This window comes from Manduca sexta, chromosome 12 (assembly GCF_014839805.1).
Source record: "Manduca sexta isolate Smith_Timp_Sample1 chromosome 12, JHU_Msex_v1.0, whole genome shotgun sequence".
In the NCBI taxonomy this organism is placed as follows: Eukaryota; Metazoa; Arthropoda; class Insecta; order Lepidoptera; family Sphingidae; genus Manduca; species Manduca sexta.
The window spans coordinates 4,781,508-4,809,218 of NC_051126.1; the positions used below are offsets into that span (position 1 = coordinate 4,781,508).

General features: G+C 33.7%; 6 protein-coding genes across 7 annotated transcripts; 2 read left to right on the top strand and 4 right to left on the bottom strand.

Moving 5' to 3' along the window:
* The first annotated feature begins 1,166 nt into the window (after positions 1-1,166).
* Positions 1,167-2,898, top strand: LOC115443612. Its single transcript, XM_030169079.2, has 2 exons — positions 1,167-1,528; positions 2,561-2,898. Exons 1-2 carry the CDS (start codon positions 1,304-1,306, stop codon positions 2,828-2,830), a joined length of 495 nt encoding a protein of 164 aa, XP_030024939.1. The 5' UTR covers positions 1,167-1,303; the 3' UTR covers positions 2,831-2,898.
* A 219-nt stretch (positions 2,899-3,117) lies between these two features.
* On the bottom strand, positions 3,118-4,189 carry LOC115443611. The gene is made up of 2 exons (XM_030169078.2): positions 3,892-4,189; positions 3,118-3,581 (listed from the first exon to the last, which is right to left on the bottom strand). Exons 1-2 carry the CDS (start codon positions 4,045-4,047, stop codon positions 3,165-3,167), a joined length of 573 nt encoding a protein of 190 aa, XP_030024938.1. The 5' UTR covers positions 4,048-4,189; the 3' UTR covers positions 3,118-3,164.
* A 371-nt stretch (positions 4,190-4,560) lies between these two features.
* Positions 4,561-7,245, bottom strand: LOC115443618. 2 transcript variants are annotated; one of them, XM_037437955.1, is made up of 5 exons: positions 7,080-7,245; positions 6,705-6,925; positions 6,221-6,313; positions 5,306-5,440; positions 4,561-4,699 (listed from the first exon to the last, which is right to left on the bottom strand). In XM_037437955.1, exons 1-5 carry the CDS (start codon positions 7,102-7,104, stop codon positions 4,613-4,615), a joined length of 561 nt encoding a protein of 186 aa, XP_037293852.1. In that variant the 5' UTR covers positions 7,105-7,245; the 3' UTR covers positions 4,561-4,612. The 2 variants fall into 2 exon arrangements, with proteins under 2 accessions (XP_037293852.1, XP_037293850.1); XM_037437953.1 differs by having other exon boundaries at positions 6,705-6,946.
* Positions 7,246-8,655: 1,410 nt separating this feature from the next.
* LOC115443626 lies at positions 8,656-19,140 on the bottom strand. The gene is made up of 6 exons (XM_037437711.1): positions 18,982-19,140; positions 17,620-17,824; positions 16,783-16,988; positions 14,989-15,038; positions 14,107-14,144; positions 8,656-8,921 (listed from the first exon to the last, which is right to left on the bottom strand). The coding sequence occupies exons 2-6, from the start codon at positions 17,792-17,794 to the stop codon at positions 8,830-8,832; spliced, it is 561 nt and encodes a 186-aa protein (XP_037293608.1). The 5' UTR covers positions 17,795-17,824; positions 18,982-19,140; the 3' UTR covers positions 8,656-8,829.
* Positions 9,747-12,617, bottom strand: LOC119189060. Its single transcript, XM_037437710.1, has 3 exons — positions 12,303-12,617; positions 12,063-12,145; positions 9,747-10,459 (listed from the first exon to the last, which is right to left on the bottom strand). The coding sequence occupies exons 1-3, from the start codon at positions 12,532-12,534 to the stop codon at positions 9,803-9,805; spliced, it is 972 nt and encodes a 323-aa protein (XP_037293607.1). The 5' UTR covers positions 12,535-12,617; the 3' UTR covers positions 9,747-9,802.
* Positions 19,141-20,121: 981 nt separating the features above from the next.
* On the top strand, positions 20,122-23,543 carry LOC115443622 (alpha-(1,3)-fucosyltransferase C). Its single transcript, XM_030169091.2, has 3 exons — positions 20,122-20,359; positions 21,334-22,468; positions 22,934-23,543. Exons 2-3 carry the CDS (start codon positions 21,510-21,512, stop codon positions 23,235-23,237), a joined length of 1,263 nt encoding a protein of 420 aa, XP_030024951.2. The 5' UTR covers positions 20,122-20,359; positions 21,334-21,509; the 3' UTR covers positions 23,238-23,543.
* Positions 23,544-27,711: the final 4,168 nt, after the last annotated feature.

Sequence of the window (27,711 nt, forward strand, 5' to 3'; positions counted from 1 at the left end):
TATGAATAACATTTTTATCGATAAAATAATCATCACTACGCGTTCGAAACGTAAAACGAAAACCAAGTATGGAATACAATGAGAGAGAATGGGTTGGCAACAGCTTTTTTCTCGCTTTACCGTCTCGATGGCGGCAACTCATGGAGTGATCCGAGTGTTCCGAAGGTAGATTGGAACTTCGTTCGAGAGCGGTTTGTATAACACAACTATACATGGAACATGTAACTTTTAAGCTACTTCCGAGAACAAGATACTCCTAACTACTAACTAGTTAGCAAGTAATGACTAAGTATAATACTTGCAGGACTTATTTGGAAATATTATGGGAGTAGGAAAATGAACTTAGCAGAAAATCATTTTGTTATGAATAATGACTAAATAAATACGTTGGAATATTGCACAGATTAAACAATTTAATTACCTGACAAAAACATGGGAAGAATTTAGATAATTTTAAAAACAGTGTTTGGAAATGAATAATTTAATAAAAGAAAACGTACAAAACGGTACAGTAGCGTCATCTATCAGACACATTGTAAATCATGTCAGAAGGCTTTCACAGTAAAAGAAGGTTGCACGAAATTAAAATTTTATAACGAAGTACTAGTTCTTGCAGCAAGATATAGATGTCGTTATACAGAAATGTAATTATTCAAACTTTTATCACTATAGAACTTAGATAAGTAATAGGTAGTTACTAATCATATTAAGGTGGATTTCAAATAGTTTAAATAGCTGCTAGTGCCAATTTTATAGGACAAACTAACTCACTTATCGGTTGGATTGATTTCATTGTTTTCCCTATTACCATACTCTACATACATTTGAGTCTAGTATTAAATAGCATTGAACGAAAATGTTTCTAAAGCTTTGATTTCGGTTAAACAATAATAATAATTATAAATTGTAGTAAATACTTACAATATTGAAAAATTTACGATTAAAAAAAAAGGTAGAGCAGCGTCTCTCTTTTATGAAGAATCTATTATCTAAACGAAGTATTCAACCATAAACGAATTATAATAATATTCATCTATTGGATATTATAATCATAATTTACAATTAATATTTTCTTAGCAAGCAATGATATTTAAAAAATATTGAGCGAATAGGTAGGTATTAAATCAAAAGAGAATTATGCAAAGAATAATCCTTACTGGCAGTCAAACGCCAACCAAATTTTTCTAACAAGCAGAACTGACAGGACAAAATTTGTCACAGAAACACAAAATGAAACTTGATTAAAAATCCAAAAGTGTAATTAAAACATAAAAAGGCGGGAGTGGTTTGATTTGAAACGAAAATGGACCACAGACGAAGGAATAGGAGACGCAACCACTCTCGCTCTGGAGTACCAAGCCACCCACTCCAGCACTCGAAACCATGGTCACTTCTAAGTGGCTTGTACAGTTTTATGATAATGAGCAGCTTGTTAGCACTGATATACTTGATGTTGGAGTATCATTGCAAAACATGCACTACTAAATGCGATCTCACTAATATAACAAGGAATATTGACGATATCTCGGTAATTCGCTATTTTATAGAGATTATGATGTAAAAAATCTTTTTCTAGATTTAGAATGCAATATTTAGCGAGGGGATGTAGGACGGTATGTGCTAGATATGGTATTATATTATAGACTGATTTACTGTATTTAGATCGATTGACTGGTCCTAGTGAATAGACTAAATGTAGTAAGAATAAAAGAAAGTGGAGGTAAATCTTTGATCACATTAATTAAAATTTTCGCTCGCTAAATATAATATAGAAGCATTTTTACCGTATGGAAATTCATTTATGAATTTCTGCCAGATTCACCGGTCTAAAACATCCTACCAACTAAATCTCTATATATAAACGACCATAGAGCCCTCGATTTTCTATTAGTGAATGGTTCCATTAGCTAATAATTTACTGATATACTGTGCCTATTTACCCATGTCTTAACCCAAAGGCAATACATTATATGACATAAACGTAAATATAAATGATTGTATTTATATATATTATCCCATTTAGGATACTCTACGATTAACAAGTTGGGTTGCAAATAGGCCTACTCTTAGTAATTACTGATGTGTATTTGAGTGGGTCAGTCCGCGTCTAATTCATTTATTGGTTCATAAGTTCTTTTGAATTGTTTTTAGAATTATAAAAAAGTATTTTCATGTAACAACATGAGCTTTTTACTTGATTATAATATTAATGTAATGTAGAGCAGTATTTGTACAGTACAAAATACACGATGAAGCAATATTGAATACGGCTAAACATTTCCCTGCAGAATTTTTGTTAACTACATCCGTATAGGGTCAAGGTTAAGTCCTTGTACACCAAATAATGGGGTTACATGCATTTTGTATGAATTCTCGGTGCCCCGTACGGTAGCCCGGAATCGACACGGTTGGATTGACCTTGACCTGACCGGGATATTTGAGACCTTTAACCTTTAAGAGAAGCTTGTGTGCTATATTATCCAAACCCGCATCTTACTGGTATAACTAAATTGTTAAAATATTTATGATATCTCCAATAATTCGCTATTTTTCATTACAGAAAAATCTATCAATGATGAAGGACAGCTATTACGATTTGGAGAAGAAGATATTTAAATTTTCTCAAGAATTACCGAAGATCGAAGGGCAAATAGACATTTTGGAAGCAATTGCTAATACAGTGGAAAACAAGGATCTTGGATGGAACGCGAAGATATTCACTTTGCCTACAGTCGAAATATCATCTAACAATCGACTTGATGACAATGCTTGTAATTTTACCGCTAGGCAAATAAGAAATGGCCTCAAACCAATTGCAAATCAAGAATGACTAGCAAGATATCGAATGCAAAGGAACAACTGTTTTGGTGTTTTTTAATATTATAAATAAGACATTCATTCTTGTGTATTATTTCACTAAACATTAATGAATTTATTAGGGTTGTCTACTATATAATTGTAGGTACATGGTGACGCGCGAAGATTTAGTTATATCTCCATTCGAATTGCGTGAATAGAGAGTTTTTATATGTGCGTGGAAAAAAATATTTGTAGATGTATTTAATCGAAGGTATTTATGAAAAAATATTAATGAAATGAAAATCGAAACAATAAAAATACAGTTTTAAAGATGTATTCGGAATCTTAGGACAATTATTTAAGAATTAATGTTGAAGAATAGCACGAGGATCTCTACAATAATTGTAAACTTCGTAACATTTATGCACGTTCCGCCCACAGGAATCCTCACAACATTCAGCGGTCAAATTAGAACCAATCCCCGTTGATTTTGGAGGATATTTCGTTATAGTAGTAGCATTTATGGCAATCGGCTTAGCGTTCTTGTATGTCAATTCTTTGAATTTTGTGTGTGATTTACCTACTCTTTCATTTTTAGCTTTTACCATTGCTTGTACCCTCATATTATGAAGTGTTCGTCGATCTAATGTGTATTTATCTTTGTATCCCTGTTCGGGTTTTCTAGATGTATCCATTGAAATGGCGTTTTCTGCAGCACTTATAAGCCCTTTAAGATCTTTATGAAGTACGTCGTATGCATTCCCGATGTTGTTGATAGTTTCCTGTAATAATAGTTTTGGGATAACAAACACCTGAATCTTTTTCTTCCTGTCCTTGTCAATAATTAATAATATCCGAGAGTTTGTGTATTGTAAATATGATTCGGTTTAGTTTTTACGGTATATGCAAACATCTACATGAGGTGTTATCCATCACGGGATTCAAATAGTTGGTCCATGAACCAAAGAAGAAACACTAACTACCGCGTATATTGCTAAAGCAAATATCATTGGATGCAATGAATGCAAAGGATAAATGAATTCGACTAATAAAAAACAATATCAGATAAAAGAAGGAATTAAAATAACTTACTTTCATAGAATGTAAGCTGTACTTCATGTGAGAAAGTTCCGTTTGTATAACATACCTTTCCCAGAAATGTATACTGAGATGTGCTACTAAAGCGAACAAGCTCACAAATAACATGCTTTCAATTAACAAAGTTTTTAGAGAACTTCGGCGAGGCATGATGGTTGGGTTAGCAGCTGTTTTTATTACATTTTCCTGAAATTAGGTCATTTCAATCTCGTATTTATGATATTTTCCTTCGAACAGTTTGTTGTGGCGTTTGGGTTTTCGAGGAATTGCTTGATTTCTGTCATTGTCCATAGTGTTTTGTCATTACTCATTTGAAAGATTCGTGAGTCACACAAAAAGGATTTATATTGTACAATAAATTCTATATTATAATGTTGAGTAGGAACGTCAATGAGTAAAAACAATATACCTCGAAAACTATGAATGGCTTCTTAGTCAATTTCAAGGCAATGGAGAAAAAAAAATATAAAACGAACAAAATCCAATTCCATGATTTTACTGTTCAATTTAAAAACCATTTTACCACGGCTTCAATGTACATAATACAATTTAATATTCTAGCTCTATTATTATTTCTTAATCTTCATTCATTTAGTTTTCTAATCATTGCTATAATTATGATTCAGGTATGTTAACAATTATGCGATAATTAATTACACACTCTATGAGTCATTTCACTTTTATTTATGTAAGTACATGAATAAATTCCTCGCCTTCACAATTCAGATATTTTTGTATTGTTCTTAACTTTACGTTGATCATCAAACGAATCCGTGTAAACGTAAGACATAATGGTTATTTCCTGAAACAAACATAAAAATATTACGTCGCATAAATTCGTTTTTAAAGTAGAAAAAATATTATGTTGTTAGATATCATATTTCTAGGAAGGGTAAAGGCTATATAACATCATGCTATGACCAAAAGTACGGGAGCATCAATGAAAATTTTTGTAGAAACGGGATTAATTCCTGTTGCGAGCTTCCGTTGCGTGTGATGTGTAAACGGTTAAAGTTAATCAACAATAATGTATGACGGAATTGTTTCTCTTAAAAAGTTATAAAACATTTAAAAAAATGATTTCCACCGAGTCTATCTGCTTGCCTGAAAGCGATAAAATCAAAACTATCCAACGGCTTTCGATTAAATTTGGTATAGAGCTACTTTGAGACCCTGGGTAGGACAAAAGCTACTTTCCTTCCCGGGAAAATACATAGCGGGACTTTTATCACCTTAACTCCTTAACGCCGGCGAAGCCTCGTGGCTAATAGTTACTAGCTTTTGTTCGTGCAAAAGCTAGTAACTATTATTGTTAGTTTATTTACTAGTTGGTGGAACTTCTTCACAGAATTTAGGCACGTAAAAGTAGATACTATTCAACTGTTAATTTAACAAAATGTGTACGTACTTTACGTGAAGTATTTCTGACAGGGAACAGGATTCTGCGAAAGAAACCAACTTTATTCTCCACTTGTACGGGTTCTGATCGAGTTGAACGCGCTTTCTCGTTGGTTTGAAGCGACAGGTCGCAGAAGACTTTTGACTGGTAAAATAAAATATTAAATTATCCCTGATGAAAACAAACAAAATTATAATTATCTGATGTTGGGCAAGCATATTCAAAATTCTATAGCAATACCAATTATTTGGACTCATTAAGATCAGCAGATATTAAGTTCTTTTCAAAATTGTATTAATTAGTTTAATTTATTAAAATAGACTACATTAGATGTAGTCATTTTGTACAAAAAGCTATTCTTTTGTTACTCACGGACGAACTACCTAATTTAAGAGCAATGCAATTAGTTGCTCGCGATCTTTTGGTTGCTGCTAATGTTACATAGTTACATGATTCGAAAAATATTTCAACAAGAACAGTTTCTTTAATTTCAAACTTGACCAATGAATTTGAATAATGAATTTCCAAACTCTTATCAACGTTACCTCCTAAAATCGAGAAAATAAGAGCTAGTTTTCGAAAAGTCATGGTTGTTTTATATTAATGGTAGCATGCATTTTGCTTTATAATAGTCATAAAGGGGAGGTTCTGAATTTGTGTGTGTGTGTGTGTGTGTGTGTGTGTGTGCTTTTTCATGTATTCTACCATGAGGATCTGGAATCAATGAATTTTCTATTATTATAAGACATCGCGCAGACGTTGTCGATTCAACTTAATTGTAGCAGGGTGTTTCTTTGCAACAAGTTGACAACGCATGTGCATTGTGCAACGCTTACATGTTAATTGCGGGTAGAGATTAACACTTATCTAAATGTTCTTTAAAAAGTCAATAAAATAATTTAACGTATTAGCGGCTTTACTAACGGTTTCCGTGCCGTCGTCTTGCATGGTGCTGTGCAGATTACATATGTCATTTACATCCGTCAAACACGCAACTTCTGCAAGCCTTACTTCCGTCTGTAACATAATATCTAACGTTTTAAAGTTCAACTACTTGAATTGAAATCGCCTTTATCGATAAGACTGCCCATTGTAAAACCATATATTGTATCAGTTTTCTTCTATGTTTATCTGTATGTTCTACTGGTTATGCAATAAAGAGTTCTATTATTATTACCCTGGCAACTTTGGTGCTATGGGGTTGCTCTTCTGAAGAATTCTAAGATTTTGTAAGTTTCTTTACAAGTCTTCCTCCAGCGTTAAAGCGAGTCATGATAGACAAAGAATATTATGTTATCTTTGAAAAGTCAGACATGTATGCCTTGGTAGCGAAAGCATGATGGTGCGTTTTGTAAATATTCAAAAAATAAACCTTTCCTACAATTAAATCTTGAAACAAAGCCCATACCGACATCAAGTCCAAAACTTTCTTCATATCTCCCAACTCGGTGGTGGCATGTATCCTTTTCGATATGTCTGGTATGATGAAGCTCAGCGCCACTACCGCGAATATAGTGGCTATGGCTAAGTAATTTTGGTACATAATCGCATGTACCGCCCAGAAACATCGAATGATCATGTTGGTTAGCCATTTGGAGTTTTTTGTATGTGAATTTTGAAACGATTTCCCTGTGTGGTGATTGTAGAATCCTTCAAACAATGCAGTATTTTTTGTTTGCGAGCATAAGTTTAAGATAAATTAAAGGTATTATAAATTTTGGGATCTACTTTTTAGTGAAATAACCAAAATATTCAAACATAAATGAACTATATACTTAGTTACCTGGGTATACATTTCGCTTAGCCATATTTATTTGAATCTAAATCATTATTTTAATTTATTTTCCAATTGGAATTTGTCGTGATTATTTATTTTATTATTATTCAAAGAAATGTTCAATATTTGAAGACATTCTGACAACGAATGCCAAGTTTACGTACTATAGATAATCTAAGGTTATGAAGGTAATATAGTATTTCCATATCAATTATAATTCTCTTTGGTAATATACTATCACTGCACAGACCTGAGCACAGACCTATAGTTTTACGTGTGCGTATCAACACAAATACAAATCACTATACAGCGTGATTGGAAATAGAACGAATTGCCGTTAATAGTATGTAGATTGGGTGTAAAGCAAACGATTTTATCTCATGAAGCTTTATTCGGAACTCAATAAATATCAAGTAATTTAAGATTTATTGAATTTAAGATAAAGTAAAATGTAATACCAAAAACCTACTTGGGATTTTTGTTATTTATAATTGAACATTCTACGCTTGTAAACAATCAAAAAAATGTTTACATTTGAAATTTAATTTAATTATACCCTGAGATCGATCAATTTCGTATTTTACTTAACAAATTTCTCGACAAACAAGTTATTTATTTTTTAAATATTCTCAATATGTTAATGTAAAAAAATACGTTAAATACTACTTACTCTATTTATTCAGTTTTCTAATGGCGTATGTAAAATCACCATTGATCTTGTGGAAATTAAAAAATATATAAATATTTGAGTACTGCTTTGGCACAAACAATGTTTTGTAAGCACCGTAATAAAGGGGTTTGGGTATATAATTATTCTATAAAATACATTTTTAATAAAATTTTCTGCATTTTTTACTAATTGTTATCGAGTTGTTAGCCTCTATACCTAATACAGGTGTGCATTTTGTGATCCAATTGTCTTGTATTCCTTCATTTTACGAGAGAAATTTCTTATAGTTTGTTGGCTGCATTAATAATTCTTAAAATTTTCATGTAGGTAGTAGGTACTTACATTCGTTCTGTAGGGAGCTACGGGTGAAGTATTGTAAACCAAAATTTTAATGTGTCCCACGGACACAAATTTAAGGCTGTGTGGTCAGAACACATTGCCGGAAAAGCAACAGGCCCACGGCTACCTCTGACTATTCATCTCTTTGAGATCCGTATGTCCAAAACGTTCGACTCAAGCTTTGAGGCCGGACGAATGCAAATTCGAGATTAGTGACATCTCGAACTTTCGTAACGCAATTTAGTAATGTATAGATAGGCATCATTACTGACGTAATCGGACCTCCTTTTCTGCCGAATAACTCAGACTGGAATGAGCGAAATCCTGGCAAATCACATGTTTTGCTGGCAATTAGGCGTTACATTGTTTCAGCATAATTGCTGTCCCGCACATTTCAAGAGGTTGTACTTCGATAGTCGCACAGTCGCTTGGTTCCTTTTTATAGATGGGTCAATTTTGTGACGTCATTACTCATGTTATGTCATATGGATGTGGTATAAGTAGAATAAAGATGACGAATTCTGGCTTTCAATTAAGTAAATTCAGGATTCGACTTAAAAGAAAACCACAAAAAACATATAAAAATTATTTATTTCCGACATGACAATACCACATACAAAATTTTAATTCAAACCTAAACGAAAACGTCACAATCTCTAAACATTCTATGCGCCTGCTTCTTTTATCACAACAGTATTCACCAGAAGCAAAAGTTATATACACTGTTTCTTTAATCAATAGGGTACATTATCGCCTGTCGTCATCAGCACAACACAACGAGCAGCAAGACTTTTTTGTTGTCACTAATTTTGGGCAGACTCGTGCTGGAGAGAGACGGCCTGGTTTATAAACACAAGAATAAAATTAATATCGCAGTAGCTGTACCTAAGCTGCTTTGGGTATAGCTAACCTCAGACTTCTTGGCTAGGCTGAAGCCAAGCGCAAACGGTGAAGCAACAACAAAACAATAGTGTTTTAGCGATTAAAAAGTGATCAGGAATTATAAGCTAGTAAAGAGATTAACCTTAAGCAGGGTTAAAAGGCCGGGAATTGGATATAAGCCGTAACGCCTTTAATACAGTTAAAAACACAAGAAACTATGTTAAAGTTATGTCTTTTCTGGGGTCAGACTTGTGACACTGCATCAAACCGAATTCCATAACATCACCATGGATTTATGTAAAGTGTGAACATGAACTCGTATTATTTACTGCCAAATTTATGTATTTCATTTATTTATTTATAAGTTTTAATTTATTTATGATAGCAATTTAATTATTCCATTAGTTCACGGCGGCCTCTGCATTAGGGTCCAGGCCCATATCGCAGTAGACCAAAAAGTCTGTCACATACATCGCTGAACAAATTTAAAATTTCTAATCGCCGATAGAGGTTTGTGTTCTTTTTAACAAATCCAAGTACAAGATTCCTTTTGTGTACTTTTAGTTTATTAAACGTTTCCTGTATGCAATCCAAGGCACGTGTTTTATGTGCTGTATTTTACCCAAATCAATTCAAATGTTTCGCCTATTATTTCTAGTAAACATTCCAACTCCAAACACAAACTTTCGCCATTTTATTATTTAAGCATCAAAGTAATGAATACATCATTAAAATAGTTCCAGAATCGTATGAGGCAATTTTGGACTCAATAAAAGGCTTGATAAAAGTGTTTTTTATTAAACAATCAACAAAATTGTGAAATTTTATGCGTAAGGATTCAATCTTGGGTCTCTTGTTCTTCATTTGGTAGCAACGCACCAGATGAGTCAATTTTATTTTTGTTTTCATTAATTATGGAAGGTGATGTCCTTTTACTTATTGGTTCGGTTTGACTTGGCGTTTCAGACGTAGATTGTACAGGTTTAGTACTTCGCCGTGAAGAACATTCAAATGACGGCTGATAGTGCTCAAAGTAACCGTTATCAGCTTTATAAAGTAAATTACTTATTTGATACTGCAATGCATTCTTCGTACGAAGTGAATATGTGCAAAACTTGCTGGCTATGAAATTTGCATACGCTTCACTGTCATTTGGAGTCGTAGAAGCGAAATCTTTGGTTGCAGCTCCACTCACTGTAGCTATGGCTGGTGAATGCATTTCGAAAGCCTTATTAATTATATGACTATCTGAGTCATTTACCCTCCTCCTCTTAGTTGACGGTTGTTTAAAAATTGGTTGTACAAACTTATTTTGAGGAATAGAGGCATTTTGTTCCATACTCGTGTGTTCATATTCTAAGTTTTCAGTTGGATCATCTATGGGTTGGAATTCTATTTTGACAGGTTCTTCAATTTCATATTCTGCATTATCAAATTGTTCATCTTCAGATTGTTCGATCGATGTAGTTGAGTTTTCATTATCCTGTAGCCTTTTCTGGAATACAATCAATGAACTTTAAAAACAAAGATGTGGCTTATAATTCATCTTATATTGTTGCTCTAATGGAGTCTTCATTGGAGAGATAACTATTAAATAGAAGAAAATTCTTATTGTTACTTTATTTGACAGTATATTGCTTGGAACCCATACTGCCAGCAATGTAAGGCACTTGCTTGTTGGTGCGGTATCGATAGGGAGTCTGACAGCCTATATTACAATGAGCGCTTCCCGATTAGCTCGGTATGTATATGAGCGCCGAGGGACAGCTTTGTTTTATCGAGTTTCGGAATGCATCTGCAGTTAATTCGCTGTAGTTATTATTGACACACATACAAACCAAGATATAATGTTTACCACTCAAAAATAAAATTGATTCGTGACGTCATAAGCGGTTCCACATGATTTATTTCCGATAAATGCGTAAGCAAAGGCGATTCGGCATCGTTCCTTAAGCCGAGCACACTGCGCTTTTGTTACATCGAATCAGATTTAAACTGTTGATAGATAACTATTTATGGATTTTATCACGGTTCAGCCCTGTGACCATGAAGACTTCAGTCTTCGAAACGTCGGGAGAAAATAATAACATGAATAACCGCGATAAAATCCGTAAATAGTTTTATTTTAATGTCTAACATTCGTGGAAACATAAGAAATCATAGTTTTAAGTTGTATTTAAATTAACTAATTACGCCTCTGCCTCTCCTTTTCTGGACGAAGGCGTGAGTGTGCAACCTAAAACTATTACTAAACTACGAGTCAACGGATTTCAATGAAATTTGGCACATGCGTACACTATGTCCTGAATTAACACAATATGTGCTGCTTGACGCCCCGGTAAATTAGGTAATAATGGATATTTTCAAATTTGATTTTTAAATAGATGGCGCTATTGTCGCACAGGTGGCGCTATGAATCTATGCAGTGTTTTAGGGACCTTAGTAGCGGGAAAAGCTTTTTAGTCGGGAGCTGCGAGCAACACCTAATTTGACATACATTTCTACTTGAAAAGTAACGCTACACGTTTCTGAGAAAAATGGTTTTGACTGACGGACATCAAAGTGATCCTATAAGGGTTCCTTTTAAAACAAGGAAAATGTATTTTGTAATTTAGGCATATTGCACACGACAGCTATAATGTATATTCTGGAATGTATAGCTTTTATTTTAAATTACCATAGAGCAAAAAAAATATGTTTTTTCGTCTCCCCAGTGCGACATATTTATATGTTTAGCGCGAAGTGGAACATTCACCATTTGCGAACAATTGATCGATACTAGCATGCTTATAAGCAAACAAAGCAAGTAATGTCATGTATCTTTCCCTTCAAGTTGTAAACATTGTGTTTTAAAATTACATTAACATTTTAACAACCATAGAGTAATCAAAATCATATTCTATTCTTATCGATAATTTCTTACTTTAATAATAAAAAAATGTTTGCAAGATTGGCCGTTAACAGAAAGACTTAACTTAATCGGGAAGCACTCATTGAAATTTAGGCTGTCAGTAGGTTTCGGTGCCACGTATACCGGGCATGCCGAGCCTACATCGAGCATTCACAAATCAGGAAGGAGCCTTTTCGTAGTCACTTACCGCTTTCATCCGAGAGCTGTCATTTCTATTCAGGAGAAACTTCAGATGATCATACGCGTACCACGATGAAATGTAGTCTTCATCTGCAATATAAGTACAACATATAGCACAGCATACATTACAGCATTTAAAACATTGCATATTAATGAATCGTTCTAACGACAGTGAAAAATATTTAGTGCAATAATAATGACGTATATAACTAGATATTAGGTTTAATAATCAAAATTATATAGTCACCTTGAACAGCGGACTTCCTCATTTGCGACTTCTCCCGCCTCAATTGAGCCTGTAGACTCTCAAGCTTTTTTTTCAAGTCAGCAATAGGACAATTCATTACTTTAGATATTTCTACCCAGGCATCATGTTTTAATTTTCTGTTATAGCGATGTTTATGCTTTGGGTCCCACAGGATTACACGGTTGTGATATAAATCAATAAATTTTAAAACATTATTTGGATCCCATAGCATTTCGAACTGCAGTTACTACAATTAATGGTTGAAAAATAAACACATCTTTATCGTCAGATGGCCGCTTCGCGAATGTTCGACTGCGGATGACTGAAGGGGTGCGGGGTGGTGGAAGGGAGGGGCGTGGGAGCGGGTGAATGTACGCCATGAACACGATTCATCGATCCTGTGTCCGTAACAAGTAACAACCGAACAGCGAGCTAGACGCATTCACAAGGCGGCCCTGAACGCACGCGGGTTGACGTAAATAAATGCAAGAGTGGGGCACTGCTCGTCACGTGGATTATAGCGAACATTCATTCAAATCAACACCCATACTTGTAGTTGACTACACAATAAAATATTGATATTTATTTGAATATTCAAAATGAATTCACTTGACATTCTTTTTTTTTATCTTAGAGCTTTTTTGATTTCAATTTTACCCATTAAGAACCGGCTAACATCAAAGATTATGCTGTCAAATCTCGTAGCGCTGGTTGAAATTGTAACAATCTATTATAAAATCGAATTATTAATTATAAATTTCCCCATAAATCTTACAGGAAATGTAAATCAAATACGCTTTTGAATATAAGTAAACTTTGCATACAAATTACGTGTGTAATAGGAACGTTAACACATGCAAGCTGCAACTTTAATACAGGTATTTTGAACTTGCACGCAAGTATGACGTCACACTTCCTTGTTGCTTAGCTCAATGTTCGATCTTTTCTTCGGGAGTTTGGAGTGAATTGTATCGCGACAGTACATTTATAGTTATATATACTATTCATGTATCCACATTAGGTATCAATGGTGACGCACGTTTTTGATATGATCAGGACGCACTGTTCCAAAAAAGTTTGGACCCGGTTACAATATCATATAATACTAGCTGACGCGGCAAAAGTTATTTTGCCATAAAGATGATTTCTAGAAAATATTTTTGTACCTACTTAAAAATATATAAATATTAAAATCGCGATAAAAAGATAGGGGTTTGTTGTAGCAGGTTTAAAATTTAGGGTTGTATATATTTTTTACTGCCAAATCATAAAAAAATTAAACTAAAATATTTGGTACAAAAAAAAAAATATGACTTATTTTTTAGCTGTTTATAATATGGTTTACGTCAGATTCTCAGATCTAATAATTATATACAAAAAAAAAAATCATAAGAATCGGTCAAGCCGTTTCGGAGACGTTTCAAGATTATTACTGTATGCAACACGAGAATTTAATATATTCGATAAATTTGGTGCCATCTATTTGTAAATTTTATTAAATATTTTTTTTTAAAACTCTTATAACACAAATAGGTAACTAGATAAACTATACTAATAAATACGTAAGTATACTGCTAGAAAAACTAGTCTGGTTGCGTCCATATTTAAGGGTGGAGGGGTGAAAAATGGTTTGTTGCGAAACGTTAATTCCACTCTCTATAAAACTAACAGCAAAATTGGTACTTAAGGTCGGTTTTCAGAGGAAGTTCTCCAGTCAAGCTATCACTTTCATGCTGTAGAGAAAAATGTTGACCAGCTCTACGACATATCGATGGACAAAACAAATAATTTAATAGGTACTTACGGTTGGTATAATTTGTAGGTAAGCTAGGAATCGTCAGTCTGCAATTAATTTAAAATATAGAAAGTATAAATAAAGTATTTATGAGTTATTTATTCAACTAAGGGCTATTTTTCAATTACCAGATGAAAGTATCCATTAATTAAATTGTAACCAGAGTGATTTAGATAAGTCAAATTATCAACCGTTTTGGACATGCAACTGCGAATTTTAATTTGGTTGTGTTATATTTATTCTCAAAGCGGCGATAGCCTAGTTGGTTGTGGAACGGACTCCCGAGACGAATGTCCGCAGGTTCAAAACGCAAGGACACACACCTCTGACTTTTAAAAAAAAATATGTGTGTATTCTTTGTGAATTATCGCTTGCTTTAACGGTGAAGGAAAATATCGTGAGGAAACCTGCATACCTGAGAAATTCTCTTTAGGAATTTGTCGAAAATTCCTAATGACAACTGAAGGGTGTGTGAAGTCTACCAATTCGCACTGGGCCAGCGGTGTGGACTAAGGCCTAATTCCTCTCAGTAGTAGAAAAGGCCCGTACCATACAGTGGGACATATATATGTACTTATTCTACGAATACTTTTATCTGATGACTGAAAAAACAACCTTAATGCTTTTAAAACATCGAAGCATTTTGTCTTATTCATTAAGTAGCTTTTGCTCGCGACTTCTCCCGCGTGAAGGAGTTTTCCTGGATAAAGACCCGCTATATATTTTCCCGGGACAGGAAGTACCCTATAACCTTCACAGGGTCTAAATCTATCTCCATACCAAATTTCATAAAAATTCGTTCAGTAAATTTTGAGAAAATCGATCACATACAGACAGACAGCTCTTGGGAATTTTCATTTATAATATGTTTAGATAAACAAATAAACTTGCCTAGCAGGAGAGGCTTTTCGCACCAATGATCTAGAACTTGAAGGGCAACTCTGAAAAATAAAAATCTCATTACCTTTCGAATCTATGCATTAGTATTAGTTACAGTGAATGGGGTCTTATTTACCCCTGCGGTGTCCTTATAGTGTCTTGTAGCACCCAAGGGCAGATTTCAAAGGGGCGAATTGTGATATCCCGTCATCAAAATAACCTCCGTAAAGTTGCGCCTAAATTTTTATATCTACCCTAATCCTTGTAAAGAAAGGATGTTTTTTGGCTTATCAGTAAGGGAGCTGCAGACTGATTTTAAAACTTATATATTATATTGTTAAAATGGTCCTTATGGTAAAACGTATATTAAAATATGCCAAATGCTCTTGACTGTATATTTTAAGTGTTGCATTAAGCTTGCAGGACAATTTGTAATAATAATTACGTTTACTATCAAATTACTTTTTTTTTATTTTAGGGATATTTATACATAGCGTATGACAGTCCCATTTTACCCTAATATATAGTACAAACCAATAAATTCAGATATAAATTCGAATTTACTACCAATGTCTTATAAAAGTAGTTCGTATTAAGTAATCATTAATCAATATGAGTGTGTTAAAATTATCTTTATGAAGTAGTGTTGTAATATTTATTTAAGGCTTAAATTTGAACGCCAGAATATTGCCAATACTGAGTTGAAATTCATATAAGTAGTCAATTTAAATTCTTAAAAGGCGAATTTCTAGAAGTTCCTTTTAGTGTTTTATTTTTAGTATATATTCGGTAAATTTCAGACTTCTAGAAAACAGACGCCAGTGCTTCTATTTAGGCGCTGTGTTGTATGTAAGTATTAAGAATTATATACAATTTACAGCAGTTTTCAATAGACATTTTTTTTTTGATTCGCGTAGAAAGTCCCTTATTACTACCGCCCAGCCTTCGTGGGGGGCGACTGAGCGGTTATGCTGGGGTAGCCGTGCCTTACGGCCTGGCGTTGAGCCGCCCGGATTTGATGACGACCTTCGGGCGACCGCCAGGCCGAGTCCCTAACCCTATGTACAACTAACCTACGCACGGCCTACCAGCTAAAACTCCGCGGTGGCCCTCTTCGGCGCATTAGGGACGGCTGCGGGCTTCCTCTGACGGAAGTGTCTAAGTCTTCGTCCGCAGCCGCCCCTGCGCGGTGCCGCCTTGCGGCCCGTCTCCTATGGGAGGGGGAGGGGGGCTCAGAAGCCCCCGCGCACCGAAGGACGCCCTCGGCGTCTACGGCAGCATGAGGCCAACTACACGCTGCCGTCCATCCCAGGGGTCAAACGAAAAATGTGCAAAAAGATGCACAGAAATGCACTAGGGCGGACAGCCCCCTGCTGCCCGCCGATGACCCCTATCGTGGCCCCTATTAGTCGCTTCTTACGACAGGCACGGGTACACCGTGGTGGAATTCTCCAAACGCTCCCATTCCACAGGGCGGAGTTTTCAATAAACTATCTCAACCTCAGTATTCAAACCGATTCCGAGAAAGAACCAATGAAAATAACTTATTTGTAAGCATCTCAAAAGAAACTTTGTTCTGATGGAGCCATTTTTGAGATAGATCAAAAAAGCGACTGAAATCGTTTATTGAATCGCGGTTAATGCGTAAAATAATCAGATTTTTCGATAAAAGGTTATTAAAATAATCAGATTATTGGAAATGATAAATTCAATAATATAGGTACTAAAACTTTGAAATCTTTTATTATTTTAATTGGAACGTTTTTTAATTGCTTCCAATTTTGCTTTAAAATGGTTTGCACTCACCTTGCTACATGTCGACAGTGCAATAGAGCTCAATATTGTCTCGTCATTACTGGGATCTCGTGATATACGTTCTGTATTAGCAAATTTATCACTCTTTGGAATGCTTTTAGATGTTTGCAGTACAATACTCTTGCAATTTTTGCTGCACTTGCCGGTTTTGCTTGTACTTTTAGTTGCATGAAATTGTGTCGAATATCTTGACGGAACTGAATGAAACACAAGTAAAGTAAATTCTTAAATATTTGTTCAGATGATTAAAAATATATGGGACGGGTTTTGGTGGGTATGCTGGTGTACGGTTAGCCCCTAACTCTATTTACAATAGTCCATTCACCAGTCTAATGCTCGCTCCGAAGATGATATACTCTCGATAGTCGACATTGGATCGTAAAAGTGAAACCAACACAACCATCCTACCCATCCGCTCAATGGTGGTCAGCGAAAACGAGTTTTATGACGCGAAAAAAAGAGTTATAACACAATAGAATTTGAATAGTCTCAACTCTCAATTGTGAATTTGAATAGTCTCAACTCTCAAGATATCATACTAGCTCACTTCTCCTCAGTCGTACACTCCTGACGGAGTGGTCGTGGTTATAAATCTTGCTTCTAAAATCATGTTTGTTTAGAGTTGCTGACTAGTATCTAGTATAATAATTTGGTCGTTATATTTCTTCACCATCTTCATAGTGAACTTGATCTTTATGTTATATTCATCGTACACGGAGTAGTTAAAATACAATTTCGATCATCGAAAGACTTACGATTGTCCAACATTGGTGAAGTTATTAAAGACGACTGTGCAGAGTTTGAAATTAGAAAAAAAAATATGCTTACTTGACTCCAGTTGTCTGTCATTTATAACTTTCAGTGCGTATATCAGGACAGCAATCACTCCGCCTACGGCGATTGTGATTATAACAAGTGATTTCTTGACGAAATCTTCGAAGTTGCCGACCAGCTCGTCCATATAGCATTCTAGTCTATCCACCAGAGCGACGTTCGTGCACATTGGTTCTTCTAAAATGTGTAGTATATGTACCTAAATTAGAAATGAAATTTATTTAAAATGCTATGAGACGATATTATGAGATATCATAATACTAAAACAATTTCTCGTTTTTGGTTAATTTTTTTTATTATGAATTATGATATTATTGAAATAGCTTTAAGGTGGTAGCTCAAGGTCCATTTTCATACATTTTGTTTCGGCTTTAATCTGGGTAACTAAACAAGTATTGGCAAGTAAAGAATTTAAATTCACGTCTAGTTAGTGATTAGTTCTCGCAGTTGAAAGAAAAACGTAAAAATAATTAATAATCATGGATATTTCTGCCTTTAAAATTTCGTCATATTAAATTTTAAAGGCCGAAATATCCATGATTATTAATTATTTTTACGTTTTTCTTCAACTGCGAGAACTAATCACCAACTAGACGTGAATTTAAATTCTTTACTTGCCAATACTTGTTTATGCTACCACCTTAATTAAATAAATGATATATTTTTGTAAAAGTCTAAACTCTATGTAAATAGTTTTTTTTAAGGAACAGGCTTATTGTTCTCAATTAGATAGGGCCTTGCCGGAGAAGCCGAAAAACTTACATACATGTCTGTATAAGAAACTCAAGGATACAATCAGAACCAGTGTTAGGAACCCTGATTGCCTAGAAGAAAAAGTTTCAGCACTCTGTTTTAGCCAGCTCTTTCGTTCAGATTACAACGGTAATTGTCTACCAAAAGATATCATATTTCTATGACTGATTGTTGTTTTTAAGTCAAAGTGAATGTGACGTTATTCTAGAGCTTGTGACCCCTTACTAATTCTAGTAATTTACACTCCCGTCACCTACTAAAGCCGAAACTGGTAAGGTTAAATAATAAGTAAAATTACAGGCAAAATATTTTAATTTTTTCACGGCATGATAACGATAGGCCTCACTCCAAATGTATGCGGCGATATTACTAATTAAATCCTGTTAGGTTGATCTCCCGCTTTATGGAACGAACAATATTGAATGTGACATGATAATTGATACGCACGATGATTATAATAAATTTTGATTACGTACGAAGGTAAATATTCTTCCAAGCTATTATCTTTGGCTGCATTACATCCTATATATTATTATTTCTGCTTAATGTTTAATAGCTGATAGCATCCTGCTCTACGTTGTTCTAAAATAGTCAAGGACATACCACACAATCCTCTTCACATTTTTAAAATATTGTGAGTAATACCGCTTGTAAACAAAAACACGGCGCATAGTATGTTAAGTTTTATTAATTTTTATTTACGAATCAATTGCTCATATTAACACAGTAAGAGAACTGACATATGACGTTGATATTCTTCTAAAATTCTGACGTTTTAAACATCTATATTTGTATGTGACTATTTTGTAAAAAAACGCCTTTTTTAAACGAATCTCAAAATAAGGACGATCGACATTCATCGCGTACATATTTTCTTGTTATTGCTAATACAAATATATTTGAATAGCGTTGATGAATTGTAATTTAACAAGACTAATTATCGAGTATTGTAGTTTGTATATTATGGTGTTAATAAACTATATGACGTGTGTGCTCTCTCCGGGTTTTATAGGACTAATTTGTACTCTTCTTTTAGCGGAAAAAGTGCTATTACCACTGCTGCTCAGCATCACGTGTGTAGACGTTTATAGTGGGTTCAACCGTCTTAAAACCCCGTGTTAAGCCGGCCGGAGAGACAGTAGTCATCGGGCGACCTCTAAGATGATTCATTGGCGTACATATCCTACACTGGTATACCAATCAAAACCTCGAAGTAGCTTTCTTTGGCACATTACGGAAGTCGCCAGATTCCTTTGGTAATTTTGTTATTTAAAGCCGTCATACAGCCTTCAGTATTCATGGATGATTTTTGGCACAATTAAAGCAGAGTTAAAGGCGAATATGACTTCATTGGGTAACGCAATGTAAAAGTAATCTTCTATTTTAACAAAACTATACATTCTATCCGGTTATCATTATCTGATATAGGCAGCTACATGCTTATGAAGGTAATTTTTATTTAGTCTCGGATTGGATTTGTAACAGACATAGCAATATGGTCGCGTTAATTCGACTTGCCACAACACATTTTTCATGCATGCATCAGAAACGATTTGGCTTGGTCTAAGCATGGTCGGATCGTCGGACATTAATATCCTCAAGAATCAAATCAAATAAATCGCGTGATTAAAAACCCCGAAAAAAAATTATCTGATTAGATAATCGCATCCGCAACTAGACCAACGAGGCAACGGATAACACACGACAATTAAAGATATTATATATTTCCAAATATTTAGGTGTGAGCCATAATAATGTGTTCGTATTACAACAGGTGTTCGCGATAAGGTTTATCATTATCGATCCTGTCATAGTACAGGCTGAACTTCGTTACATTAATCACGTATTTGTAATCAGTTCGCAATGAACTAAATATATACGTAGGCCATGAAAAAAGAAAATAAAATAAGAGAAACATGTTTTAAAGTGAGCTTACAAAGCATTACAGTTCAAATATAAAGTTTTTTGTGCGTTTACAACGGTAAGTGTAAAGTTTGAGAGTGTATGTGGACACAAATATTTTATGGTAAAGTTCCAGTACTTGTAAATGAAAAATGAGGATATTATAAAATTATAATATTATCTCAGTATAATTATTAATTAATAATTTGCCGAAATAGTATAAAGCCTTTGAGTATAGCGACTTATAGGAGAGATTATAGGAAAATATATTTATTTTTAAATTTATAACGTATAAAAAGCTCATAAATTCAAATAAACTGAAGTCTGATTTAGATAGTGCAATTTATTTGCCTCGTTCGGGCGATTCTTGAAAGGGCCCCAAAATGTTTCCCCGTCTGAACATGCCACATGCTGAGGCAACTCTCACGTGCATTGAAAGGAAATACTCGTCAACCTTGAACACCTATAGTAAACAATAATGTTTTTGATCGTATACGATAGGTAGATATCCTTTATTTTCGCCAATGTTACACATTGTAATAAAATATTTTTTCGGCTTTTATAAGTTTTTTGTATTATAATTTCTCCCGAAGTTTCGAAGACTTTGCAGCCTTCAAGGCTGACAGTATCCTGTGACTATGAAGACGGCAGTCTTCGAAACATTGGGAGAATATTATAATATTAAAAACTATTATGAAATACGAAAAAAATATATATTTCTATAGATATCTTTACCAGGTGTAAAAAAAAGGGAAGTCCCATGTTCCAGAAAAATGTCACCATATAATTAACAGTATTAGTGGACTAGAAAAATCGTCATGTTGTTCTTGAATGACATCATTTTTAGTTATCACCTCAGAATAGTGTGATGCCATAATCTCCTGACAATTCTAGCCAGCAATAATGGCGTATGCTTATTGCTGGCCATAATTGCTCCATCTAAATGAGGCTTAGTAAACTCTACTAAGACATTTTACTGATAATAGATTAATATCAACATTTCTATGTACTTATAGCCTTGACACTATCGTCTATTATTTTTACTAATTACAGGTAAAATGCTCCTATTTAAGAAAGAAAAAAGAAAAATATGCATAATCCTAACACACGTGTTAAAAGTTCCAATATGTCGTTGTTATATGTGATTATTTTTAGAAGATTTTATTTCACGCTGGTTATATTCTAGTGATTTATTTAACCAAAACAAATTTAAACACGTGTAGTACAAAATGATAACACAAAAATATATATTTTATTCACTTGGAGTATTTGTAATCATTTTTATGTTTGTAATGTGGACTGACATAGATTATGGAAATTTTAAAACACCATTACGGGCTTTAATGGATTTCAAACAGCTCAATTCTAACGCCATAGTGATAATGGAAGACATTAAATTAAACAATAGCCTAAACAATAGCTCACTGAAGTACGTATTAATTTGGACGCTGCCTCAAAGGGATCCTCTAATGTACTTGGGTGAAGGCCAAGTAGTTTTTATCAAGAAGAAATGTCCGGTAACCAATTGTTACATAACGACTAACAAGCAGTTAATGAACTTGAAAAATTTTGATGTTTTATTGTTTAATGTCCCGGAAATTAATGATAAACCACATCCAAACTTACCACCTGAAAGGTCTCCGCACCAAATATATGTGTTTGCGAGCATCGAATCTGCTGACTACTACCCACTCTGCAGTACCCGGTTTGACAATTATTTCAATTTGACTTGGACTTATAAACTCAATTCTGACTTATATTACGGGTACATGATTATAAGAAACAAACAAGGAGAAGTGATCGGTCCTAATCAGATAATGCATTGGGAGAAAATAGAAAACATGGATCCTATAGACGATAAAATCAAGGAAAGACTTAAGAATAAAAATAAAGCTGCTGCGTGGATTGTGTCGAACTGCAACGCTCCGAGTGGCAGAGATCAATTTGTGAGAGAGGTTCAAAGACAACTCGATCAATATGGACTGGTCGTCGACATTTATGGTAATTGTGGAAAAAAGAGATGTGAGAGAAACATGATGCCCAAATGCTTGGAGATGATTGAAAGAGAGTATTATTTTTACTTTTCATTTGAAAACTCTTTTGCTGAAGATTATGTTACGGAGAAATTGTTATCTGCGCTTAATCATTATGCTGTCCCTGTTGTTTTTGGTACAGCTAACTATACACGGTGAGTAACACGTCTTGCCCCTAATAACTTTATAATTAATTTAAAGTGGTATTCAAAAATATCTGTATTTCCTATAAATTAACAAAGACTTAAGGTTTGTTTCACAATGTTCAACTAGGTGATATACACCAGTCATAAAACAGGTAATGCGGAATGCACACTTTTGTTTACCATTTATTTAGTTGCTTTATATTATGTTCGATGATTAGCGTTAACTAAGCAATTTTGAAACATGACCTTATTATCATTAAGGTTTCGAAAAATATATTTTAGATTTAAAGAATTTGTAGTCCTCTGATTTACTGCTAAGGTGTTCGGATAAATATCTGAAATCTACTAACATAGGTACCCACTTCACACCCTAGGCGGTCATTTAATCTGAGGAACGGTAACTCCGGCTATTGGACTATTGTTAGTGGATTTTCATCAAATGCTTTACTGATAACATAATTTGCTTTTTCACAGGTTTATGCCTGACGGTATATATTTGAACGCGAAAGAGTTAGGCGCTAAGGATCTGGCCAAACAAATGTCGGAAATCATAAACGATAAAGAAAGATATTACAATTTCTTCAAATGGCATAATCACTATTCTTACCATGAAGTCGAAGAAGTGCCCGAGACTGATTTCCATTGCAAGCTTTGTGAGAAACTTAATTCTAAAGAAGTGACGGAAGGCGTCAATGTATACGAACATCTGAGGGACTGGTGGAATACTAATAGAATACGACCCGGTGGTTGTCCCTTTAAAATGCCAGTATTTCAATAATTATTTTGTGATCGTTAATAAACTTAGCTGAAGCTTATAGAATAAGTGAAATGAGAAATCTCCCATTTATTTTTGGTGTGAATAATTTATTAACTTTAATTTTATGAGACACATGTAAAACTTAAAAGTACTCTTAGGTGAGTCTATCTCCATTGTTAGTAATTAGTTTAGGTGAAAAAAAAAACAACTTATGAAATACATAAATTCTACTAAATAATTGATTCATTGGCTTTATGATATTATCTAGACACAGGAATTTAGTATTGAATATTATGTAGATTTTTTAATAAATATTTTTGTACGATTTGTTTTTTTTGTCTCACGTTATTCCAGCTGTAAGTGTCTGGTTTTATTTTTCTATTACTATAACTATATTTCAACTTCGGGCGATCTTTAACAAATAGAATAATACAAAAATATACAGGGTCATTTTGACATCGCGTTATTAAATGAAACCACATACTTATTTTCTTGAAAATAACCCTTTACAATGAGTAACTCGAACAAAATAAATGTCAATAAAAACTTATTTTCATTTTACACGCGCTAATGCAACTACTACTATTCTAAGATCATTAGATAGAGGCAACATCACACTTTCAGCCAGAAATACACTGATGCACACGCCATTTTTCCTCTAAATAGAAAAATTATCAATAAATCAGAAAACTAAAACCGAGATTTTTTGTGAAAATATTCTTTATTCATAGGTGATTTTTGGCACAATGTTAGCATAAGTAAATACGAGTATATGGTTTTATTAAGTAACGTAATGTCAAAATGATCCTGTATAAAAACAATGACGAATAAATAAGGTCAATTGTTTTACTTCTTTATGCAGTCAGGTAATAACTTCATGGATAGAGTTTATATTATACCGATAGAAAAAAATATACCGAATATAATTATTTAAATTAATCAATTACTTATTACTTGACTGGTGTAATAGTGCTGTGATTATAAATTTCGAAACTTGAAGTTCGTATTTCGATTCCCAGGATGAGCACCAAAATTAGTGATATTCTAATAATATAATAAGGTTAGTTACTTGAATTACATTGTGTCTGTCATAACGGTAAGTTCGCCACCTATCACATTATGGGACGGAAATATGCTCCACGCTCTGTGGAAAAAGCGTGGTTTTATTTAGATATGTTACTTAATTTATGATTTTTTAGAAATTAAATAAGAGAACAAAATTTAGATGTGTATTCTTTTATTTTTTGTCTATTTTTTAAAACTTATTATAATAATACGTGCTATATTTGATTAGCTGTTATGAACAAAAAGTCACCTTCTTTCACAAACAATTTGAACTCCAAATATGCAAAGCATAGATTAAATTATATACCAATGTTGTTTGGGCAAACTTTCACTACTGTTACAAAATTAAAGTAAAAATGGCAAATAGCTCGCGATATAATTTTAAGTATTGGCTCACTTCTTTACTAATATTTAGGTTAATAGTGGTAATCTTATCCTGCTATTTAGGACGTATTCACTCTGCACTTACTTAACAGATAAGCAACGTGTCGATAGCCAAATTGATATTATCGAAGATATTTACCAAAAAAATCCGACTCCAAAAACCACTACAATCCAAAAAATAATTAAACTTTACACACGCAAGCAATATAATTATCTTTCCAATACGTATTTTTGATGTTATATTCATATAAAATATTTCTTTTGGAATCGGTGCCTTAATGATTTTATTTTATTCTTTTTTGATAGTAATAAAATAAATCTAATTGAATCCAATAAAAAAATATTTTTCCTTATCATATTTGACATCGAGGAGTTCCCCTCTGCAACTTCGAAGTTCAAAGTCTTATAACAATGAAATTAAAATGGGACTAAATCGAAGCTTTACAAAATTAAACTCAAAAATAATCATTGAAATCGGACCATGGAGTTAAAAATTATCGCTGAACAAGATTTATAGATAATTCTTATCCTTTTAGAATCGATTTTAAAAAATATAGCTTACTTTTATAGATGCAATCACCCTTGGCTTAGTAGCGTATACTAAGTACTGTATATACACACACTCACGTTTTTTATCTTCGAAAGCATACAAAGGCAGAGGCGCACCAAGTGCATATGTTTTTTGCCGTGCGTATTCCGTTCCATGATGTGATAGTCTACCTATCGCCATATCGAGCACGAATTCCAGAGTAGAACAATCCAATACCACTTTGTTCGACCGCGAGGATCGAAACCGCGACCTCAGCACTGCAGTTGTACCGTAATACAACCTAATAGCCACAGTCTTGTTACCATAGTGGTTATGGTAGCTTTTACCGCCCCATTTAGAAAATCCAACCGTGTACGGATCTACGGATGGGTAGATCGTAACCTCAAATTCCAGAAATACTTTATTTTCCCTCGACTCTATGGGGTGTTTTTAGGTAGACAGCTAGTCGTAAAATTAAGTGAAACTGTTTCTCAAACATTGTTATAACATGAGTGAAATTGTAGGATTGGAGTGAGATACTGGGAGGAGGAAGTAGTAGACCAGAATTGTATGGTCTTATAAGCACAGATTAAAGATGCAACAGTAATTAAATATTTTTAAGTGCCGCTATATTTGTTAAAGATTTTGCAAATCCTTATGCTGAGCAAATAATTAATTATAATAATGATAAATTAACATGAAGTGTTCACATTAGTTTTAGAAAGGAGAATATGAGAAGAATTTGGCAAATAAATGTACCTTATGTCATCAGCCTAAGCACTAATACAGCATCAATGTGATAAATGCTGTTTAATGATTGTTTTATCATTGCTATTTCAGCTATAAAAATTAATCAGTTGACCACAAAACTGAAGTTTGAAAAGACGAGTGTTGTTGTCGAGAGTTGAAAAATGAAAAAAAGAATTGTGTTGACGTTGTCGAAAGATGTGTCCACGGGACGACGAGAGTAAGTGTAATAGCTAAGTTGAAGATACCTATTACTTTTAGCTTTAAGAATTCGTTTGCTACCTACGTGACTGAAAAATAACTAATTCCATTGCAAAATTATGCTGTTCTCATTGTTTTTGGAGGAGGGAACTGTTCCAAGTAAACTTAAATACTATGCACATAAATAGTTACGCAATATTGTTATCTAATATCTATTTATCGCATTACTCATATGACAAATAACTAATATTAAAAGTAAACTATTTTCGGATTTTATCGTGGTTTTTATATTTTAATATTCTCTTGAAGTTTAGAAGACTTTGCAGCTTTTGTGGTCACTGGGTGACGTCGGGAGAACATTAAAATATAAAAACCACAATAAAATCCGAAAAATAGTTTAATTTTATTTTCTAAAATTGGCGTAAATATAAGAAATCATTAAATAAATAGTATTTTTAAATAATAAAGTTAATTAACTGCATGCTGATAATAAACATCATTTTAGACTCGTGCCACATGGGACTGTTTTAATGCAAGGAAACTCGGTGTTGAGAAATTGGCTGCGAATATTATGAGTATTTTAGATGGAGGAATCATATACTTATCGTACAAATGCCGTTAGCGTGGAAACAAATTAATACTGTAGATTTCGAAAATACTAAATAACGAAAAGGCAGTGAAGACTACGTCAATATACAAAGACTTTTATTAGTGGTGAAATTCACTTGATCATTGCTAGTGTTTCATCTAGTATTCAAAGCGATGGAAAGTGTGATATAGTATATACGTTCTTTTAAAAGACTTATGGTTTATCATATTAAGGCAAAAAAATCTCCATGATAATTTTGTATGAATAATATTGTGGTTTTACCAGGTACCTACTTAGAGGCCATCCATAAATAACGTTATATAAGTTTCCATTATTTTTTAACCCTCCCCTCGTTCTTGTCATACTTGGCCACATTAGCCAGACCCGAATTGGTGTGACGTCACATTATATATACATACGCATGTCTACTGTTGAACATGGGCCTCCTCCAAAGATTTCCAGATCGACCTTGGAATCGTCAGTCAACAGTTCTGCGAGCATTCGTAGATTTAAGACGTTAATGAAGAAATCAAAAGGGATTGGGATATGTCTACTTAAGTTTTTACCAACTGCAGGTTAATTTTTCAATATGTCACGATAAAGAGAATCTACACTAATATGTAAAACTGAAGAGTTTGTTTGAACGGTCTCATTTCTGGAACTAAGTACTAAACCGATTTTGAATTTTCTTTATTAATAGGAAGCTATATTACTCCTGAGTGTTATAAGCTACTATTTATCTCGGAAAACGTGAGTTGGGCCGCAGACAAAAGCTAGTGTATAAAGATAAAAGATGACCTTTGTCGGCTGGGTGATTATTACGTAAAAGTGAAATTTTCTTGAAAACCGATGTTATAGGGACTCTATAAACACGTAGAATATTTGTAAAAACAAATACTATTTTCTGTTCCATCAATATTTACTATTAAATTTAATTTCGACTAATAATTATAATAATTGTTACTATGTTTATCATAGGA

Coding starts and splice junctions, on each gene's coding strand:
- LOC115443612 (XM_030169079.2), top strand. CDS start 1,304: ATGGACCACAGACGAAGGAATAGGAGACGCAACCACTCTCGCTCTGGA. Junction 1,529..2,560: donor GGAATATTGACGATATCTCG/GTAATTCGCTAT, acceptor TTTTCATTACAG/AAAAATCTATCAATGATGAA.
- LOC115443622 (XM_030169091.2), top strand. CDS start 21,510: ATGATAACACAAAAATATATATTTTATTCACTTGGAGTATTTGTAATC. Junction 22,469..22,933: donor GGTACAGCTAACTATACACG/GTGAGTAACACG, acceptor GCTTTTTCACAG/GTTTATGCCTGACGGTATAT.
- LOC119189060 (XM_037437710.1), bottom strand. CDS start 12,534: ATGCTATGGGATCCAAATAATGTTTTAAAATTTATTGATTTATATCAC. Junction 12,146..12,302: donor GAGGAAGTCCGCTGTTCAAG/GTGACTATATAA, acceptor CTTATATTGCAG/ATGAAGACTACATTTCATCG. Junction 10,460..12,062: donor ACAGCTCTCGGATGAAAGCG/GTAAGTGACTAC, acceptor ATTGTATTCCAG/AAAAGGCTACAGGATAATGA.
- LOC115443611 (XM_030169078.2), bottom strand. CDS start 4,047: ATGCCTCGCCGAAGTTCTCTAAAAACTTTGTTAATTGAAAGCATGTTA. Junction 3,582..3,891: donor ACAGCTTACATTCTATGAAA/GTAAGTTATTTT, acceptor CTATTATTACAG/GAAACTATCAACAACATCGG.
- LOC115443626 (XM_037437711.1), bottom strand. CDS start 17,794: ATGTGCACGAACGTCGCTCTGGTGGATAGACTAGAATGCTATATGGAC. Junction 16,989..17,619: donor TGACAGACAACTGGAGTCAA/GTAAGCATATTT, acceptor TGTTTCATTCAG/TTCCGTCAAGATATTCGACA. Junction 14,145..14,988: donor CGAAAAGCCTCTCCTGCTAG/GCAAGTTTATTT, acceptor AATTAATTGCAG/ACTGACGATTCCTAGCTTAC.
- LOC115443618 (XM_037437953.1), bottom strand. CDS start 7,104: ATGGCTAAGCGAAATGTATACCCAG. Junction 6,314..6,704: donor AAGTTTTGGACTTGATGTCG/GTATGGGCTTTG, acceptor ATTATGTTACAG/ACGGAAGTAAGGCTTGCAGA. Junction 5,441..6,220: donor AAGACGACGGCACGGAAACC/GTTAGTAAAGCC, acceptor TTATTTTACCAG/TCAAAAGTCTTCTGCGACCT.